Below are 21068 nucleotides of genomic sequence, written 5' to 3'. Positions count from 1 at the left end.
CTCGCTCAACGCTAAATAAAAACCCGAGAGTGTCAGGATAAGGTGGCCGAAGAGAGAAGGAGGTGGAGGGCAGAGAGGGACGTGAGGAATTTGGAGAGAAGAGATGGTGGCTGGAAAGGACGCTTCTTCCTTGTTCCCTGCGGAACCCGCCCAGTGCAGATAGCGAGGTCGGAGAGAGAAAGTAGCCCGGGAAATCCAACCCTTCCAGGCAAGAACCACAGCATTTTCGGGTTTCGCTTCCTCAGGCTTTAGCCGGGGTGGAAGAGAGCGCCGGCCGTGGGATCGACGAGACGTGGCTTGCACGTCCCCTTAAGTGTGACCTAACACTCCTTAATAATTATTATGCTACTTGTCAAGCACTTACTATGTGCCAAGCACCTCAAAGTAGGTATGAAATAATCAGGTTGGACGACACAGTCCCTGTCCTACATTGGGCTCACACTCATAATCCCCATTTTTTAACAGACGAGGTACCGGAGGCACAGAGAAGTGACGTGACTTGCCCGGGGTCCCACAGCAGACGTGTGGTGGAGTCAGGATTAGAACCCAGGCTGGGCTGTATTTACTTAACCACGCTGCTTCTTTAAGTCAGACTAGGTGTACCTAGTCTGCAGCCACGAAGAGGTGAGAAGTCACTGGACATAGTTTATTAAGCACCGGGAGCCTAATAATTAATAATCGTGTGGCATTTGTTAAAGTGCTTGCTGTGTGCCAAGCCCTGTACTGGTGCGTGATAATCGGGTCAGACACAGTTTCTGCCCCACATTGGAGAGAGAAGTGGACATTTAATCCCTATTTTATAGTTGAAGAAGCTTAGATCCAGCTAAGCGAAATGGCTTAACCAAGGTCGCCCAGCTGACGAGCGGCAGGGCCGGGATTAGAACCCAGGTCCCCTGATCCGGACCGTGCTTTTTCCACTAGGCCTTGCTGCTTCTCTTGTGTAAATCAGCGCTGGTTCCCGTTTTACGTCCCTAAATTCTGACTCTTGGGCTTATCCCAGCCCCACCCCAGTCTTCCTGCCAGAGGTGGGCCATCTGGAGAATTGAATTTACCGCACATTTAAATCGGCGCGTTGAATGAGGAAGTACGCGCAGTCGAAAAGTACCTCCCATCCCACACTGTGGAGTAGCAGATAATTGACTTGGAGTAGGCACTTAGCGTGGATCGAAACGGTGGAAGCCGAAGGAGTGCCGGCGTGTCGATTGGAAATTATTTCCTTTTTATTTTTCACTTGGGCCTCTCTACCGTTCTCATCCTTAACCGTGGTGTGTTTGCCAGTGTGTGTCTGCCTCTTCCAGGGTGAAGATAGCGTATGTGCCCCCCAACACCCAAACCTTTCTCCCCATCCGTGCTATTGTATAGCTGAGGCACAGATATTGCCCCGAGAAGGGGAAATGTCTTTTGAAAATATCGGGCACAGTACACATTTCTTCTTCAGATTTGTTCTTTTCATCTAATCCCTGAGCACCTGACGTAGTTCACTATAAAAAAAAAAGACTGCCAATATCATTGATACTTGGGCGCTTAATAAAGTGCAGACGGACTGTGAGCCCACTGTTGGGTAGGGACCGTCTCTATATGTTGCCAAGCGCTTAGTACAGTGCTCTGCACACAGTAAGCGCTCAATAAATACAATTGAATGAATGAATGATGGACAGAAGTGGCGGAGCGTCTATTTTTGAGGTTTAGGGTGAAGCTATTGGGGACCTGGGCAATAGATGGGTTTTCTCTCTTGTGCTTTCCAGACAACTTTAATAATAATAATAATGATGAGGATGGCATTTATTAAGCGCTTACTATGTGCAAAGCACCGTTCTAAGCGCTGGAGAGGTTGCAGGGTGATCAGGTTGTCCCATGGGGGAATCACAGTCTTAATCCCCATTTTACAGATGAGGTAACCAAGGCACAGAGCAGTTAAGTGACTTGCCCAAAGTCACACAGCTGACAATTGGCAGAGCCGGGATTTGAGCCCATGACCTCTGACTCCAAAGCCCAGGCTCTTTTCCACTGAGCCACGAACTTTAAAATTGCCCCCTGGTCCAGTATGCGTAGGGGAGCCCAAGGAGTGAGTGGATTTTGGGGAAGCGGGGGCGGTTGCTGGTCACGAGGTTGCCCGTAGTCCACTGTGAGTCACTCATTAAGCCCAAATAGTTGGAAAAAGTTCTTCAGCAGAAGAAGAGACTCGTCCGATGGGCCCCTGGATGCCTGCGGAGCGTTGGGGGGTGGAATAAGGGAAGTTTCTGTGCCTGAAAGCACAGAAAAGAGAATGGCATGGGGGATGTTGCCGACTTGTACTTCCCAAGTGCATTGCACACAGTAAGTACTCAATAAATACGACTGAATGAATGAATCTCCATCTAGGAGGGGTCAAAGGGGCCGAAGTGGTGGAGCTGAAAGCAGCGGCATTTAGGTCATAGGGATGAAGTGAAGTTCGCAAGAGAGACGAAGACCTAGCTGTGGCCGCCCGCGTCTACTGATAGCCCTTGAACAGCCCTCCACTGTTCTTCTGGTTTGCACAATGATGCGAAAGGAAATTTCCTCGCGCTTCCTGCCGGCCTTGCGTGGCAGCCCGGATTGAATCGGGGAGCACACGTGCCGTTTGGAGCCGTTTAGACTCTGACCGGTTTGCTTGCCCGGCATCCAAGAGCCTCCCTTTCCTCTCAGTAACCGATCCGGCGGGTGACTCTGGTAGCCGTGGAGTGGACTTAGATGCCCTGGGAGGTGTGACCGAGCCAATTTGGGGAGGGAGATGGTCAGGGACGGGAGAATCTCAGGGCCAGAAAATGTTGGGAGTGAAGGAAACGGACAAATGGGAGAGGGAGGGCTAAGCTATTCTGAAGGGAAGTACTCCCAAGTACTCAGTACAGTGTTTGACACATAGTAAGCACTCCATAAATACCGCTGATTGACGGAGAAGCCATCTATGCCCTGTCCACTGCACGTTGGGGGTAAATGGCACAGTTGGCGGGGTGTGGGTGTGTAGACTGTGAGCCCACTGTTGGGTAGGGACTGTCTCTATATGTTGCCAGTCTGTACTTCCCAAGCGCTTAGTACAGTGCTCTGCCCACAGTAAGCGCTCAATAAATACGATTGATGATGATGATGAGGGGTGGCTTAGGTAGGGTGAGGGGGTTCCTGCCCAGAGTAACTCCCCCACCAGAGGGGCAGGTTGAAACGTTTGCTGGAGCGGGGATGGTCTGGAGCCTTGCTTTGTGCTGGCTGAGGTCTGCTGGTGAAAAAAATCAATGTTATTTATTGAGCACTTACTGCATTAGGTGCTTAAAACCTAGGTGGATAATAATGATTATATTTATTAAGTGCTTACTATGTGCCAAGGACCGTTCTAAGCGCCGGGGGAGATACAAGGTCATCAGGTTGTCCCGCCTGGGGCTCGCAGTCTCAATCCCCGTTTTACAGATGAGGGAAGTGAGGCCCAGAGAAGTGAAGCGACTTGCCCAGGGTCCCACAGCAGACAAGCAGCAGAGCCGGGATTAGAACCCACGACCTCTGACTTCCGAGCCCGGGCTGTTTCTACCAAGCCACGCTGCTCCCCCTTTTTTCACACCCCTCCAGTGGCGCGGGAGGAACCGGGCCGTCGTTTCCACAGCTGCTTCAGGGGCAACAGAGAGATGCCCACGGTGAAAGAGCTCCAGACTTGCGGGTCCCAAGGCCGAGAGCCGATCCTACTTCTCCTAGGGCTCAGCTCAGTATTAAAAAAAAAAGCCCCATCTCGGGCTCCCCGATTTGAAGGTTTCGCCCAAGGGGAAAGGGAAATCGGATTCAAAGCAAAAAGGAGACCTTTTCTGACCATTCTTGAGCCCCCCAAATGGCCCCCTTTATTCATTAATTATATATTATTAATAATAATTTAATAATTATTATTAAACCGCTGACAGTTGATGATGATGGCATTTATTAAGCGCTTACTATGTGCAAAGCACTGTTCTAAACGCTGGGGGGATAGAACAGTGCTTTATACCTAGTAAACGCTTGCCCTCTCCATCCCCCCACCCCCTTACCTCCTTCCCTTCCCCACAGCACCTGTATATATGTATATATGTTTGTACGGATTTATTACTCTATTTTACGTGTACGTATCTATTCTACTTATTTTATTTTGTTAATATGTTTGGTTTGGTTCTCTGTCTCCCCCTTCTAGACTGTGAGCCCACTGTTGGGTAGGGACCGTCTCCATATGTTGCCAACTTGGACTTCCCAAGCACGCTTAGTACAGTGCTTTATACCTAGTAAACGCTTGCCCTCTCCATCCCCCCACCCCCTTACCTCCTTCCCTTCCCCACAGCACCTGTATATATGTATATATGTTTGTACGGATTTATTACTCTATTTTACGTGTACGTATCTATTCTATTTATTTTATTTTGTTAATATGTTTGGTTTGGTTCTCTGTCTCCCCCTTCTAGACTATGAGCCCGCTGTTGGGTAGGGACCGTCTCCATATGTTGCCAACTTGGACTTCTCAAGCACGCTTAGTACAGCGCTCTGCACACAGTAAGCGCTCAATAAATATGATTGCTTGGTTTATCGATATTAATGGCCGTTTCCCCCTGTAGACTGTAAGCTCCTTGTGGGTCTACAGACTTTGCTGTATTGGACTCTCCCAAGCACTCTGGACGCAGTAAAGGCGCAACAGATACCATTGGTTGTTGGCTTTATTCATTCATTCATTCAATCGTATTTATTGAGTGCTTACTGTGTGCAGAGCACTGTACTAAGCGCTTGGGTAGTATAAGTTGGCAACATATAGAGACGGTCCCTACCCAACAGCGGGCTCACAGCCTAAGAGCTCCCTAAGACTGAGGGTCTCCCAAATGAGAAGCAGCGTGGCTCAGTGGAAAGAGCCCGGGCTTTGGAGTCAGAGGTCATGGGTTCAAATCCTGCCTCCGCCAATTGTCAGCTGGGTGACTTTGGGCAAGTCACGTCACTTCTCTGGGCCTCAGTTCCCTCATCTGTCAAACGGGGATGAAGACTGTGAGCCCCCCGTGGGACAACCTGATCACTATGCATGGTACATAGTAGGTGCTTAACAAATCCCATAATTATTATTAAACCGCTGACAGTTGATGATGATGGCATTTATTAAGCGCTTACTATGTGCAAAGCACTGTTCTAAGCTTAGAACAGTGCTTTGCACATAGTAAGCGCTTAATAAATGCCGTTATTATTATTATTACAAGCGAATCGCGTTGGACACAGTCCTTGCCCCACGTGGGGTCCACAGTCTCAATGTCCGTGTTACCGACGAAGTAACCGAGGCCCAGAGAAGTGAAGTGACTTGCCCACAGCCACACAGCAGACAAGGGGCCAAGCTGGGATTAGAACCCAGGACCCTGGCTCCCAGCCCTGTGGTCTATCCACTGTGCCAGGCTGCTTCCCTTGGTTTCTAGCCGTCCTTTTCCTTCTCTCCGGTGCCACTCTGCCGCTTTACCTCCCCCTCTCCATCCCCCCCGCCTTACCTCCTTCCCTTCCCCACAGCACCTGTATATATGTATATATGTTTGTACCTATTTATTCCTCTATTTATTTTACATGTACATATCTATTCTATTTATTTTATTTTGTTAATAGGTTTGGTTTTGTTCTCTGTCTCCCCCTTCTAGACTGTGAGCCCACTGTTGGGTAGGGACCGTCTCTAGATGTTGCCAACTTGGACTTCCCAAGCGCCTAGTACAGTGCTCTGCACACAGTAAGCGCTCAATAAATACGATTGATTGATTGATTTACCAATTCAAGGGGCAGCCAGGAGCAGGCTAGCGGGAGTCCAGGACGTCTTTAGCTTAAAATTTAGCTTAAAAATGGCCCCGGGATAATTTCCACAGACTAGGTGAGCCGATATAAATTCAGTGTCAATTTTCTGCGGATCGTGGGACGGGGAAAACGCTTGTGGTTCCATATCTAATTCACCCGGATGTTGCCCTTAAGGGAAAAATCTGTAGGAAGTTACTGAATTAAAGGTGCTTTTGAAGCCCGGTTGTCATACAGCCCCAACTGCTGAAAATCCTTCAGGGCAATTATATATTTTTTTTAAGTGCATGACTTCTCTGATCCTTTAGTGTATTTGAGAATTCTGTTTCCTTAAAAGCAGATTTTACAAATGTAGCAGCAGCAGAGAGGTGGGGATCAGAGAACAGGAGGGCAGAGAGGCAAGTAATAATAAGGATGATGGCATTTATTAAGCGCTTACTATGTGCAAAGCACTGTTCTAAGCGCTGGGGGAGATACAAGGTGATCAGGTTGTCCAACGGGGGGCTCACAGTCTTAATCCTCATTTTACAGATGAGGGAACTGAGGCACAGGGAAGTGAAGTGACTTGCCCAAAGTCACACAGCTGGCAAGTGGCGAGAAGCAGCGTGGCTTAGTGGAAATAATAGTAATAATAATAATAATGTTGGTATTTGTTAAGCACTTACTATGTGCAAAGCACTGTTCTAAGCGCTGGGGGGGATACAAGGTGATCAGGTTGTCCCACGGGGGGCTCACAGCCTTAATCCCCATTTTACAGATGAGGGAACTGAGGCACAAAGAAGTGAAGTGACTTGCCCAAAATCACACAGCTGGCAAGTGGCAAGAAGCAGCGTGGCGTAGGGGAAAGAGCCTGGGCTTTGAAGTCAGAGGTTATGGGTTCAAATCCCGGCTCCGGCTCCTGGACCCGCCAGGTTACAAGGTGTTCAGGTTGTCCCACAGGGGGCTCACAGTCTTCATCCCCATTTTACAGATGAGGGAACTGAGGCACAGAGAAGTTAAGTGACTTGCCCAAAATCACACAGCTGACAAGTGGCGGAGCCGGGATTAGTAGAGTAATAAATATGTACAAACATATTTACGATCATCCGCAGGCCCCCATTTTAGCAGCATTTCTCATCCTCCGGACGAAGCGGAATCGGCAAATTTTAAGTTTCACCGTTGTTTCTTTTTCATTCATTCAATCGTATTTATTGAGCGCTTACTGTGCGCAGAGCACCGTACTAAGCGCTTGGGAAGTCCAAGTTGGCAACATCTAGAGACGGTCCCTACCCAACAGCGGGCTCACAGGCTAGAAGGGGGAGACGGACAACAAAACAAAACAGTAGCAAAATAAAATAAATGGAATAGATATGTACGAGTAAAATAAATAAATAGAGTAATAAATCCGTACAAACATATATACAGGTGCTGTGGGGAAGGGAAGGAGGTAAGGCGAGCGGGAAAGGAAGGAGCCCTAACACCTGATCATAAAAGCTTGGTTCTGTTGTCTTCCCTACCCTAGGGCTAGGAATTGGGTCTGTTTTTGAACTGGCTTCCAGCCAGGGACTGAAAGCTGGGTTTTGGGTTTTTTTTTTCCCTTCTCTCTAATGTCCTAGAATATCTTAAGGACATACATTTCCCCTTCTAGACTGTGAGCCCGCTGTTGGGTAGGGACCGTCTCTATATGTTGCCAACTTGGACTCCCCAAGCGCTTAGTACAGTGCTCTGCACGCAGTAAGCGCTCAATAAATACGATTGCATGAATACCTTTAATGCTTATTACCCCGTATTGAGCCCTCTTGACCAACTTTTCTGAATTAGCAAACTGAAAGAAAAGGCAGTAAGGGTTTTCTGGCTTTCAGCTAAGTGAGGAAAATCTCCGGTGGATTCAGAATGATTTGCTAATGGGAACACAAATAGTAGAGACTTTAAGACCTTAAATTGATTTCGGAGTTTGGGGCGATCTGATTTTCCTAGCGTAATTGGGAAGAAAGCAAACATCCCATTTTTATGCAAGTGCTTGCTTGCAGACGTGCTCTCTCTTTCTCTCTCTCTCCCCAGATTTTTCCAGAATTTGGAAGAACAAATCTGGAGAAGAAATGCGTACTGTCCCCGATATTTTCAAAAGACATTTCCCCTCCTCGGGGCAGTATTTGTGCCTCAGCTATGCAGCAGCAGGGATGGGGAGAAAGGTTTGGGTGGGTGGGGGGGCTTTTTTTATAGGAAGTGAAAAATATTTCCAGCGGAAACGGAATGTTGATTAAAGAAAGCAGCTAAGCAGCTGTTTCCCTCTGTTTAGGCCTATTTCTGCGTCTTTCCCACTCTCATCATGTGCACTGTCCTCTCTGCCCTCCCACGCGACCCTTTCTCCCCATCCTCCTCTTCCGTCTGGGCACCAGCGGGGAAGCGTCATTGACAGGGCTCGTTGCCGGGCCGCTTATGCCCGCTTGCCAGGCGCCTGTGCCCCGGAAAATCCAAACGGTCCAGTGCCAGCTTGGCTCCGGGGCCAACAGGCCAGGGAGCCGGGCCGGCCAACAGATGTGGACTTGGGGCGTCCTGCAGCGGGACGGCTGACGAGATGGGGTCACCCCAGTTCACCCCAAGGAGGATTAGGTGGAAAACTCCCTGAAACAAATGAATTTCTTTGAATGGGACAATAACCTTTTGTCTGTGCCTCTCATAGGAAAACACCACCACTCCTAATCCCCAGCCTCCAGCGGAAGAAGAGAAGACCGAGAAGACCGAAACCAGTCAGGAGGTTACCAACCCTGAGCACTACATTAAGCATCCACTACAGAACAGGTAATGACAACTCTGCCTTCCAACTCCCTCTCTTTCTCACCGGTGACCACAGAGCTCATCGGTCATTCATTCAGTAGTATTTATTGAGCGCTTACTGTGTGCAGAGCACTGGACTAAGCGCTTGGGAAGTCCAAGTTGGCATCTGCTATCATTGTCCTAGCTGTAATCCCTCATCTCTAGGGGTTTTACCCTGTAAAGTCTAGCTCGGAAAAAGGGAAATCTTGGAGAAGAGGCTACAGAGACTCTTCTGCCGCTCTGCTGTTTAGAAATTTTGGACAATAGGCTTCTGAAATAGATGCTCCCTCTCCTTTTTCCTTTCGGCCACCTCTTGAAAGTACGCACGTTCAATAATTGTGAGGTGAATTGAAAGCGTCAGTGCCTTGGCCCATTTCTGCAGCTTATTCCGGGTCCCCGGGGTTTCTCATTCAGGCCCACCGTCTCTAGAGCTGTGGTGGTATTTCTAGTCGGGAGGTTTTACCTTAATAATAATAATAATGATGATGGCATTTATTAAGCGCTTACTATGTGCAAAGCATGGTTCTAAGCGCTGGGGAGGTTACAAGGTGATCAGATTGTCCCACGGGGGGCTCACAGTCAATCCCCATTTTACAGATGAGGTCACTGAGGCCCAGTGAAGTGACTTGCCCAAAGTCACACAGCTGACAGTGGGCGGAGCCGGGATTTGAACCCATGACCTCTGACTCCAAAGCCCGGGCTCTTCCCACTGAGCCACGCTGCTTCTCTGGAAGTTACCTTGGAACTAGGACCAATCTATTTAATCGATCAAACTCCACCCACGGCTGAAGCCATCGCAGTTCGAAATACCAAACTCCCTGGTGCTGATTCCGAATATTTGGGAAAAGGTCTTGAGACCATTATCGGTGCCTTTTCAAGCGCTTAGTACAGTGCCCTGCATACAATAAGCGCTCAATAAATACGATTGAATGAATGACAGACAGGAGGGAGGCGCGTTTTAATGCTCAGAAGACCGATCATCATCTTCTCAAGCCCGTTCCGTTCCCGCTCCCCAAATTTTAGGTTGGGTGAAACCTTAGAAAACGTCCACGGGCTGTACGCTTTAGAAGCCGTTGTCCTCAGAAAGCCAACTCTTAACCCCTAAGGTTTATTTATTTTCTACCAGTTGCCCGAGAAGACGGGTACTCAGTCCAAACCCAAATTTAATCTCCCAGGAAACTGTAATCCCCTCTGCCGTGGTGTTAATAATTGTGGTATTCGTTAAGCGCTTAGTATGTGCCAGGCACTGCACTAAGCGCTGGGGTGGTTACAAGCAAACTGCTGTACTGCTGAGAAGCAGCATGGATAGAGCCCGGGCTTGGGCGTCAGAAGGTCATGGGTTCTAATCCCAGCTCCGCCGTTTGTCTGCTCTGTGACCTTGGGCAAGTCACTTCACTTCTCTGAGCCTCAGTTACCTCTTCTGTAAAATGGGAATTGAGACCGGGAGCCCCACGCGGGACGGGGATTGTGTCCAGCTTGGATCCACCCCAGTGCTTGGGACAATGCCCGGCGCACAGCAAGCGCTTAACAAATACCATAATTAGTAGTAGTAGTACAGCGTTCTGCACACACAAAAGCGCTCAGTATATAGTCAATTGAATGAATAAATGAAAATGTGGGGCTCACAGTCTCAGTCCCCGTTTTCCAGATGAGGTCACTGAGGCCCAGAGAAGTGAAGTGACTGGCCCCGGATCACACAGCAGACCAGTCGGCGGAGCCGGGATTAGAACCCGTGACCTCTTGACTCTCTCCACTCTGCCATGCTGCCTTTCAAGGTTAATCAATCAATCAGTCGTATTTATTGAGCGCTTACTGTGTGCAGAGCACTGTACTAAGCGCTTGGGAAGTCCAAGTTGGCAACATATAGAGACAGTCCCTGCCCAACAGTGGGCTCACAGTCTAAAAGGGGGAGACAGAGAACAAAACCAAACCTACTAACAAAATAAAATAAATAGAATAGATATGTACAAGTAAAATAAATAAATAGAGTAATAAATATGTTAAGATAGGAGCAGCCGCTGGGAGGTAGCTCGGTTCCAAAGACGGATTTTCCGTGTTTGCCAGCGGAACCTCCTCCCCTCACAACACGCCATCCCGAATGGCCCAGCCCCATCGCAGCCTTCGCAAGTCGTCACGGACAACCCTTTGGGCTGACTGCCCTCTGGGTCGCCAATCCTGAGACAAGTCAATCAATCAATCAATCGTATTTATTGAGCGCTTACTGTGTGCAGAGCACTGTACTAAGCGCTTGGGAAGTCCAAGTTGGCAACATATAGAGACAGTCCTTGCCCAACAGCGGGCTCACAGTCTAGAAGGGGGAGACAGGGAACAAAACCAAACATACTAACAAAATAAAATAAATAGAATAGATATGTACAAGATAAAGAGTAAGAGTCTTACCTGTTCCCACTCATTCGTGGGTGGGATGGCCACCTCAGAGACGAGGAAAACTCATCGCTGATCAGACTTTTTGGAAACCAGAACCGGAGCGTTGAGAAGTCATCAGTACGTCGCCGTTGGGTAGCAACGATTGGAGACGCGACAGTAGCCCAAAAAGACTCGTTCATCACGCCGAGAGGAAAAGTGCTAGGGCTCCTCCAGTAGCTTGACGACTCTTCCGTTGGCCATTTTCGGCCCCGTTAGGTCTCCGAGAAGACGGCATTCCCAAAGGAGAAAGGGTCAAAGCGGAATGATTTGTGAACTTGGTGAACTGTGTGCTCTGCACACAGTAAGCGCTCAATAAATACGATTGATGATGATGATGAACCCTAGTGAGGTTTCATTCAGAACCGCAGGGAGCCTCCAAAAGAACGGGTGACAATGTGCGGTCATTCTGGGTTATCGGATTTTTAATTTTATTTGGATTAATGCTTGTAGTATTTTCCTAGCAGGGACTGGTTTTATGTATGTGTGTGTGGTTCTTTTTTTTTCTCCTGCAGAGTTCTCGTCCTTACTGTAAAACTCAGCTTTCTGTCTATTCATAGCAATCCCTTCCCTCCCACCTTGCTCTGATTTCACTGACTGCAGTAAAAATACACTTGTTCTCATTGTAATCACAACTAAAGTTCTCCCCCCTCTTCTATTTTCAGATGGGCACTCTGGTTTTTTAAAAATGATAAAAGCAAAACCTGGCAAGCAAACCTGCGTCTGATTTCTAAGTTCGATACTGTGGAGGACTTCTGGGCGTAAGTAACGTTTTATTGGGAGTGTTTTAGGACACCTGTAGATTTGTCATTTAGGAGACGGGTCCGTGCTTGCTTCATCTGTTTATTTTTATATGGTGTGTAATGTTTGTTGGCCTTATTAAGTTGCCGTAGCTGGGCTCACTTGCCTCAGATGAGGAATAATTTCTGTTTTATTAGCCAAGAATGCTGATTTATTTATTTTGGAGTGGGGGTGGGTCTGTTTTAGTCCACGGGCACATCCGCGAAGGGGACAGCTATTCCCTTCCAACTTGAGTCTATATATAAAGCCCCAGAAGGGTGAAATCTGATAGCTCAAACTCGCCTGTGCCTTCGGTTGAGGAAGATCGCTCCTTTTCGAGGGGAAAAAGGGTGGCTGAAAAGGACCACGTTCCCGGACTTGAAACGTACAGGGTCACCAGCGCCTTCGGAAATAATGTTCCATTTCTGACTGGGATACGCCGTACGGCCCTCAGGATCAGCGCCGGGCCGGCCTGAAGCAGGTTCTAAAACGCACCGGGCCGATCGGCCGTGGGGTCAGACGGCTTCCCCCCGATTTTAACCTCAGTTAGAGGCAGGCCGACTCACACGCCGCGTGGCTCAAAATAGCCCCGCGGGGGTTCAGGCCCGTGACGGAGTGGGCAGCAAGGCACTGACCTCTAATTACAGTCGGAGTCCTTCTTCCGCGTGATTGTTGGACGTCACCTCTGAAGATGTGACACCGTCTTTCATCTCGGAGTCACTAAAGCCGTGGGGTTTATGGCTGCAGGCCCCGGTTGGGATTGAGTCACCGCCAGTTGGTCGCATGGCCACTCCCTTCCCCTCCCCCGTGATGGCCTCCGTCTCGTTAGGCTGGCTAATAATAATAATGATTATAATCATGATATGTAAGTGCTTACGATGCGCCAGGCGCTGTCCCAAGCGCCGGGGAAATTACAAGTTAACGATATCGGACACAGTCCCTGTCCCTTATGGGGCTCACAGTCCCAATCCCCGTTTTCCAGGTGAGGTAACTGAGGCCCAGTGAAGTGACCTGCCCAAAGTCACACAGCTGGCAAGTGGCAGGAGCTGGGATTAGAACCCATGACCTCTGACTCCCAAGCCCGGGCTCGGCCCCCTAGGCCATGCTGCTTCTCTGAATCCCCATGTCACTGATGAGAAAACCGAGGCACAGAGAAGTGATTTGCCCAAGGTCACACAGCAGACAGGTGGTAGAGCTAGTCCGCTGACTCAGGCTCTGCACTAGGCTGCACAAAAAATTCCATTATTTTTTTTAAAAAAAGGAAAGCTTTTATCTGTTTATTTTTATAAGGTGTGTAATGTTTGTTGGCCTTATTAAGTTGCTGTAGCTAGTCTCACTTGCCTCAGATGAGGAATAATTTCTGTTTTATTAGCAAAGAATGCTGATTTATTTATTTATTTATTTTTGGAGTGGGAGGTAGGGGTCCATGGCTGGTAATTCTGTGGAATTTGTTGGCCCCGGGAATTGTTTAGGCTGGGGGCGTCGGGGGGATTTAAGAGAGCTTTGGACAAATTCAGGGATGAGAAGTCCGTATATCGGGTCATTTGCTAGATGGAAAGATAGGGATGTTAGATGGCGTCTCCCTGGAAGGGAGAATCAAGGAGGGGAGAGGGGCGGCCCTCCCATCGTTCCTCCAAGCATCCCGATGCCACTCCCGGCTGGATCCGGCCGGATACACCATTGGCCGAATCCGGGAGCAGCCGGGCTTAGCCGGTAATGGTGATTTGGCTCCTTGAGCTGTTCAGTGTTGGCTCCTTTTCTTCAAGAGGACTCTTGGAACGGGTTTAAGTCTTTCTTGCTTGTAATCGTCCTTTTCTTTCACCTAGTTTATACAACCACATCCAGCTATCTAGCAATTTAATGCCTGGCTGTGACTACTCGCTTTTCAAGGTAAGGCCGGATCGGGGATTCCCGGCTCAGAGGCGAGAACGGGCTTGGGGTTTTCATTCGTCAGTCATTCGATCGTATTTATTGAGCGCTTACCGTGTGCAGAGCACTTTGCTAAGCGCTTGGGAAGGGCAAGTCAGCAACATACCATTTTCCCTTGTTGTGCGAATTATTCATTCAGTCGTATTTAGTGAGCGCTTACTGTGTGCAGAGCACTGGACTAAGCGCTTGGGAAGTCCAAGTTGGCAACATATAGAGACGGTTCCCACCCAACAACGGGCTCACAGTGTAGAAGGGGGAGACAAGACAACAAAACAAAACATGTAGACAGGTGTCAAAATTGTCAGAGCAAATAGAATTAAAGCTAGATGCGCATCATTAGCAAAATAAAAAGAATAGTAAATATGTATTAAACGTTTTCCAATGGCTGTTAACACTTTTGAAGAAACGTCCCTCACAGAGCAGGAATGGGATGTCGGGAAGCTTCCCTCCTGCATTAAAACGGGCTTTAAACGCTGCTGTCGGGGTCGCTTAGCTGAATCATTTGTCCTCAGGAGGGAGGGAGGGCCTTTGTTCATTCAGTCGTATTTATCGAGCGCTCGCCGGGAGCACTGTACTAAGCCCTTGGGAAAGTACAATACAATAGTAAACAGTGGCAGTGCCTGCCCACAACGAGCTCACAATCTAGAGCGCTGTTTATACCTCGCCAGCTGCTGTTTGGGAGCGGGGTGGTTCGTGAGGGGTCATTTGAGTGACGTTCCCGCTTTTTCTGGGTGTAAATGGGTGTAAGGGTGGGATCCAAGTAATGGGATCAAGGATGTAAATGGGTTTTCAGTCTTTGGCCGAGCAACTTGATTGCGAGCCCGGGCCGGGTGTAAGTTGAGCTCTTCCCGGCCGCGTTCCCCCCGGGGTGACGGTGGGGAGGCCGTTGGCCGCGGGGACCCTCCGCCGAGCCAGGACAGCTGGGGCACGCGGCTTCCCGAACCGAGCCGCCCGGCGTCCCACACGCTTTCCTACTCCTCACTTTGGCCCGTTTGCCTTCGGAAAACTCGGAGGAAGCAACGGTGTCTTGACGTTTCACCCTCCCGCTCCGTAGGATGGGATTGAGCCCATGTGGGAAGACGAAAAGAACAAACGAGGAGGCCGATGGCTAATCACGTTGAACAAACAGCAGAGACGAAGCGACCTCGATCGCTTTTGGCTAGAGACCGTAAGTCCTTTTTTTTCCCTCTTCTTCTTCTCTCGTAAGTGTTATTTTGGTGTGGCCGGGGGAGGTGTAGAGGAGAGCGGGCCCCTGGGAGCTCATTTCAGGAGACTCCCTGTTCAACCCACTGGTCGATAAACCTAAGTAAAGGAAGGTGTGTGTCCCTCTGAGACAGGCTGTAAACTGGTGCGGGTGTTGAAAAAAGCCCCGGGGGAGGAGCTGAGGACGTGTAACTGGATTTGGTCAGTTCCCATTTTTGTTCTCTCGGGACTAGCTGGCCCTTCTGATACCTGACTCGCGTTCCAACCCTGGCGAAAAGCCCCTTTTCAGTCTCCAGAAAAGACCATTTCTCCCGGACCACCCACCCAGACCGACTCCCGGACTAAAACGATGGATTGAACGCTTGCTACGTGCCGAGCGCTGTAGTAAGCGCCGTACCCTTCCCACAAGTGAGCTCCCTGGGCCAGCCCGCCCGCCGCCACACCCAGCCTGACCTCGTCTTGACTCACCCTTGCCAAATCTGTTATTAAGGGGGGTGTTGGCGACGGGCAAGTTGGGTTCGGCATGGAGGGACCGGCCGGAGGCCCGATCCTGCCGCGTGCCTTCCCCAAAGTCCCAGCGTCCTGCGACTTTGAACTTCTCCACGGTGATGTCTCTCCAGAAGCAGGAAGTGTGGTCTCTCTTGCCATCCTCCCAGGGGGATGCCATTCCCAAAAAGCCACCATCCCCCCCAATACAGTGAGACCCCCTAGCCCTGCAACCCACAGTGCTTTACGTGCATAAACGGGCCGGCCCGAAGATCCCACATTTGCTAAACTTAACCTGGAGGGTTCTTTCTCCTTCCCTCCCCAGCTGCTGTGCCTTATCGGGGAATCCTTTGACGACTACAGCGACGACGTGTGCGGAGCCGTCGTTAACGTCAGAACTAAGGGCGATAAGATAGCAATATGGACTACTGAATGTGAAAACAGGGATGCTGTTACACATATAGGGTGAGTTGTCCTCGCCGCCTAAATACGTAGCTCAGGACTCTTTTTCAAACGCTTTCCTACCGCACCGGCCCCCGTGGTCGGGCTTTACTTACTGGGCCGGCCCCTTCGAGTCGTTGGCCGTTGTCTGCCTTGGCGTGGGTCAGTTTTAGAAGCCATCACCGTGGGGCTTGGGAGATGCGTACAGGTAAAACCCGCGGCGTAACTTCCCGCGGCAGTGGAGGACCCGGGTTTTAATCCCGGTTCCTCCCGTTGGCTTGTGCGACCCTGGGCGAGTCATTTCACGCCTCTGTACCCCGGTTTCCTCGTCTGGAAGATGGAGGTGCTCCCTCCTCCTTGGCCCGGGAGTCCCTTTTGGCCTGGGTCCCAACCTGATGGACTTTTATCTAACCCGATGCCTAGAACCCGGAGGAAGTGCGAGGCTATCCTGAGTGCCTGCTGATTGGCAGATTTTTTTTAAATGGTATTTTTTTAAGTGCTTACTAAGTGCCAGGCACTTTACTAAGTGCTGGGGGTGGATAGAAGCCGGGGTGAGAACCCAGGTGTTCCGATTCCCAGGCCTGGGCTCTTTTTCCAATTATTTATTAATTATAATAAATCATTATAATCACATTATTATATATCAGTATTATAATCATATTATTTATTATATAATACGATTAAATATTATTTATTTAATGTTATTTAATAATATTATTATTAATAAGGGGGCTCAGTGGAAAAGAGCCCGGGCTTTGGAGTCAGAAGTCAGGGGTTCAAATCCCGGTTCCGCCAATTGTCAGCTGTGTGACTCTGGGCAGGTCACTTCACTTCTCTGGGCCTCAGTTCCCTCATCTGTAAAATGGGGATGAAGACTGTGAGCCCCCCGTGGGACAACCTGATCACCTTGTAACCTCCCCAGCGCTTAGAACAGTGCTTTGCACATAGTAAGCGCTTAATAAATGCCAAAAAAAATAATAATTATTATTTATAATAATGGCTTAATAAATACCATTATTATTATTTTTCATGAGGCCATCCTGCTCCTTTTAAAAGGGATCACTACCAATCTGATCCACCCCCCAGGGCCCAACAGTAAAATGGGTGAAGTTTTAAGAATTTCCCGTCATTCTTAAAGGGCAGATTCCAAGAATCCTCCGAGTCCCGCTGGGTTTGGGGCCCATTTTCCCGAGTGACACTATTTAAACTCTTAAGGTGTCCTGGGGCAGGTTGCTCTTCCCTCGTAACGTAGAGGGAATCCCACAGCTCGGGATTCTGTCTTTTCCATGTATTTTTCATCAGTCCAGCACCAGGGAAAAAAGTCCCCGGACCAACCTCGCAAAGTGCTGCCGTCTTAGAGGGGCACCCCTGGCTTAGTCGAGAAGCAGCGTGGTGTAGTGTCTAGGGCACAGGCTCGGGAGTCAAAGGTCGTGGGTTCCGATTCCGGCTCCTCCCCTTGTCTGCTGTGTGACCTTGGGCAAGCCACGTCACTTCTCTGTGCCTCATCTGCAAAATAGGGATCAAAACCGGGAGCTCCACGTGGGACAAGGGACTGTATCCAACCCATTTGGCTTGTATCCACCCCAGCCCTTAGTACAGTAGAGAAGCAGCGTGGCTCAGTGGAAAGAGCCCGGGCTTTGGAGTCAGTGGTCAGGGGTTCAAATCCCGGCTCCGCCAATTGTCGGCTGGGTGACTTTGGGCAAGTCACTTAAATTCTCTGAGCCTCAATTACCTCATCTGTAAAATGGGGATTAAGACTGTGAGGCCCCTGTGGGACAACCTGATCACCTTGTAATCTCCCCAGTGCTGAGAACAGTGCTTTGCACATGGTAAGTGCTTAATAAATGCCATCGTAAGAAGAAGAGAAGTGACTTGCCCAAAGTCACCCAGCTGACAATTGGCGGAGCCGGGATTTGAACCCGTGACCTCTGACTCCAAAGCCCGGGCTCTTTCCACTGAGCCACACTGCTTCTCTACTTCTCTGCTGCTTCTGTGCCTCAGTTACCTCATCTGTAAAATGGGGATCGACTGTGAGCCCCCCGTGGAACAACCTGATCACCTTGTAACCTCCCCAGCACATAGAACAGTGCTTTGCACATAGTAAGCGTTTAATAAATACCATTATTATTATTATTATTATTATTATAGTGCCTGGCACATAGCGCTCAACAAATAGTGTAATTATTATCATCATTATCATTATTTGCTGAACCCTACAGGACTAGTTTACTGGCTACTTCCAATCAATCAGTCAATCAATCGTATTTATTGAGCGCTTACTGTGTGCAGAGCACTGTACTAAGCGCTTGGGAAGTACAGGGGACTGACATCTAATAATAATGATGGCATTTATTAAGCGCTAACTATGTGCGAGGCACTGTTCTAAGCGCTGGGGAGGTTACATGGTGATCAGGTTGTCCCACGGGGGGCTCCCAGTCTTAACCCCCTTTTACAGATGAGGGAACTGAGGCCCAGAGAAGTGAAGTGACTTGCCCAAAGTCACACAGCTAGTACTTGGTAGAGCTGGGATTTGAACCCATGACCTGACTCCAAACCCCAGGCTCTTTCACTGGAGAGGCAGCGCGGCCTAGTGAATCGAGCCCAGGCCTGAGAGTCAGAAGGACCCGACTCCGACCACTTGTCGGCTGTGTGACTTTGGGCCGGTCCCTTCACTTCTCTGCGCCTCGGTTTCCCTCTCTATAAAACGGGGGTTAATTAATTAATTAAAATTAATTAAGACCGGGCCGTGATGACCCAGAACGGCGCCTGGCGCATAGTTAGCGCTTAAACACCTTGAAAAAATGGAAGATTTCGCCGGAGCGCCCCGTTTCCCAGCAGTCTCTCAAAGCCTTCTGTTGTATATATGTTTGTACGTATTTATTACTCTATTTATTTATTTTACTTGTCCCTATCTATTCTATTTATTTTATTTTGTTAATATGTTCGGTCTTCTTCTCCGTCTCCCCCTTCTAGACTGTGAGCCCACTGTCGGGTAGGGACCTTCCTTCCTCTCCCCCTCGTCCCCCTCTCCATCCCCCCCATCTTACCTCCTTCCCTTCCCCACAGCACCTGTATATATGTTTGTACATATTTATTACTCTATTTATTTATTTTACTTGTACATATCTATTCCATTTATTTTATTTTGTTAGTATGTTTGGTTTTGTCTCCCCCTTTTAGACTGTGAACCCACTGTTGGGTCACGACTGTCTCTATTCGTTGCCAATTTGTGCTTCCCAAGCGCTTAGTACGGTGCTCTGCGCACAGTAAGCGCTCAATAAATACGATTGATGTTGATGATGATGATGACCGTCTCCGTATGTTGCCAACTTGGACTCCCCAAGCGCTGAGTGCGGGTGCTCTGCACACAGTAGGCGCTCAGTAAATGCGATTTGATTGATTGATCGATCGATTCTGTCGTTGCAGGAGGGTATACAAAGAAAGGTTAGGACTTCCTCCAAAGATAGTGATTGGTTACCAGTCCCACGCAGACACAGCTACCAAGAGCGGCTCCACCACTAAAAACCGGTTTGTGGTTTAAGAAGACACACCTGCTGAGTATTTCATAGGAGACTGCGTCAGAGCAATCGAGATTTGGGAGCTGAACCAAAGCCTCTTCCAAAAGCAGAGCGGACTGCATTGAAATTTGATTTCCATCTAAATGTCGCTAAGATATACGAGAAGTCTCATTCGCCTTTGTCTTGTACCTCCGTGTTCGATTATTATTATTATTATTATTTTTTCTTCTCCCCTCTTTTCGATTTTGGGGGGGCTTAGAGTAACCATTATCCCAGTCAAAGAATTACAGTACGCGTCACCCCCAGGATCCGCAAGTCGGGTCACCGACCCACGCTCCGATAGCTTGGGCGAAACCTCACCGTAATAAAACAAATAATAAACAGCAAAAAAAAGCGCCACAAAACATTTCTCCAAGATATCTGGGTTCGGGGGGCGGGAAGGGAAACAAAAATCCGCATTTCTAGACAGACGGACAAATTCCTTGTTGGTTATATTGTATGCAGTAATGCATTTTGCTGGTTTGGAATATGACGCATACAGTTTTTTAGCAATTTCCTTGGTTTCCTTTTCTCTTTTTACAGCATTACTTTTGCTGTAACCTGTGCCGATGGCTGCTAGATTTAATTTATTTGTCTCCCTTCTTGGTTACATTAGTGATTCTGATTTCACTCTCTTTGGGGGGGTTTTGTTTTTGGTTTTTTTTTTTTTTCTCCTCATGTAACCTTGGTGATGGATCTGGGAAAATGGCGGAATAAACATTAATTTTGTGCATTCTTTGGGAACTTTTTGGTTTTTTTGGTGACATCAGAGCTTGGCTACGGATTTTATGCATTTCAGTCAAAATCAGTGACCTATGTCTGTGTGATTTCCTAGACATAATTGTGGATTTTAAAAATGTCACACCCTAATTACATTCCTTACTAGAAAGAGTACGTCTGTTTTTGTATCCTATGCTGTATTTTAACCCTTTGTATTACCTAGGTTCTGTTTTTGCTTTGGTTGAAGACGGCGCAGTTAGAAAAGCAGTCCCACCCATCTTAAGACAGTGTACAAAACTGTAAATAAAACGTGTACAGTGAATTCTTTTAGACAACTAGATTTGTCCCTTTATTTCTCCATCTCTACAGCAAGTATTTGTACTTCTTGTTACAAGGCAGTCTCTATTGTGTCTTCTATTGTGTCTTCCAAGAGAACAGTATAAGTTTGGAGCTCTAGTTTGATTATTCTGTTTATTAAAAATTTTTAATAAATCCGATAGGTAGCACTCTCTACGTGGAATTAAAGCCATGTGACTATCTTTGTCTTTTTCAACCACCCGTCCCCCCCCTCCCCGCCCGAGCGACGGCACCGGAAAAAAGGGGCGGCTCCGAGGAACCCGCCGACCGGTCTCGATCCCGTCGCCTCGTAACACGAACACGGAAAGGGAAGGATGGAAGGGAGCCGGCGACCCGGGGTTTGTGAGTCCGGAGGTCCGAGGCGCCTTGATCGCTTCCGTCGTGCACGGCCGTGTCCGGTCATCTTTCGGCCGGACGACGTGTCCGCTGCTGTCCCGCTCGGAGGACGAGCCCGCACCACCCCACGGTCCGCGAAAACGAGCTGGCTGCTCCTCGGGACCTCGGGGTCATCGGGTGGGACTCCCGTCGGGGCTCGGCGATGAGGCCCAGCCAACCGGAGCGCCGTCCCCGACGTCAATCCCGACGTCGCGGGATTGGAAATGAGTTTTG

General features: G+C 48.8%; 1 protein-coding gene and 1 non-coding gene across 2 annotated transcripts in view; both read left to right on the top strand.

The window, feature by feature from the left end:
* Positions 1-20615, top strand: part of EIF4E (eukaryotic translation initiation factor 4E) — a 32917-nt gene extending 12302 nt beyond the window's left edge. The window contains exons 2-7 of the mRNA XM_038769277.1: positions 8429-8547; positions 11652-11747; positions 13593-13656; positions 14750-14863; positions 15710-15849; positions 19252-20615. Of these exons, the coding sequence (XP_038625205.1) occupies positions 8429-8547; positions 11652-11747; positions 13593-13656; positions 14750-14863; positions 15710-15849; positions 19252-19366 (648 nt within the window). The 3' untranslated portion in view covers positions 19367-20615. The remainder of the gene's footprint in view (positions 1-8428; positions 8548-11651; positions 11748-13592; positions 13657-14749; positions 14864-15709; positions 15850-19251) is intronic.
* On the top strand, positions 2465-2594 carry LOC119947741. Its single transcript, XR_005456540.1, has one exon. It is a non-coding gene; the product is annotated as a small nucleolar RNA SNORA31 (small nucleolar RNA).
* Positions 20616-21068: the final 453 nt, after the last annotated feature.

Source organism: Tachyglossus aculeatus, chromosome X5, assembly GCF_015852505.1.
Source record: "Tachyglossus aculeatus isolate mTacAcu1 chromosome X5, mTacAcu1.pri, whole genome shotgun sequence".
Classification (NCBI taxonomy): Eukaryota; Metazoa; Chordata; class Mammalia; order Monotremata; family Tachyglossidae; genus Tachyglossus; species Tachyglossus aculeatus.
The sequence above is the reverse complement of the archived record's forward strand: the minus strand, read 5'-3'. Positions and strand labels throughout refer to the sequence as shown.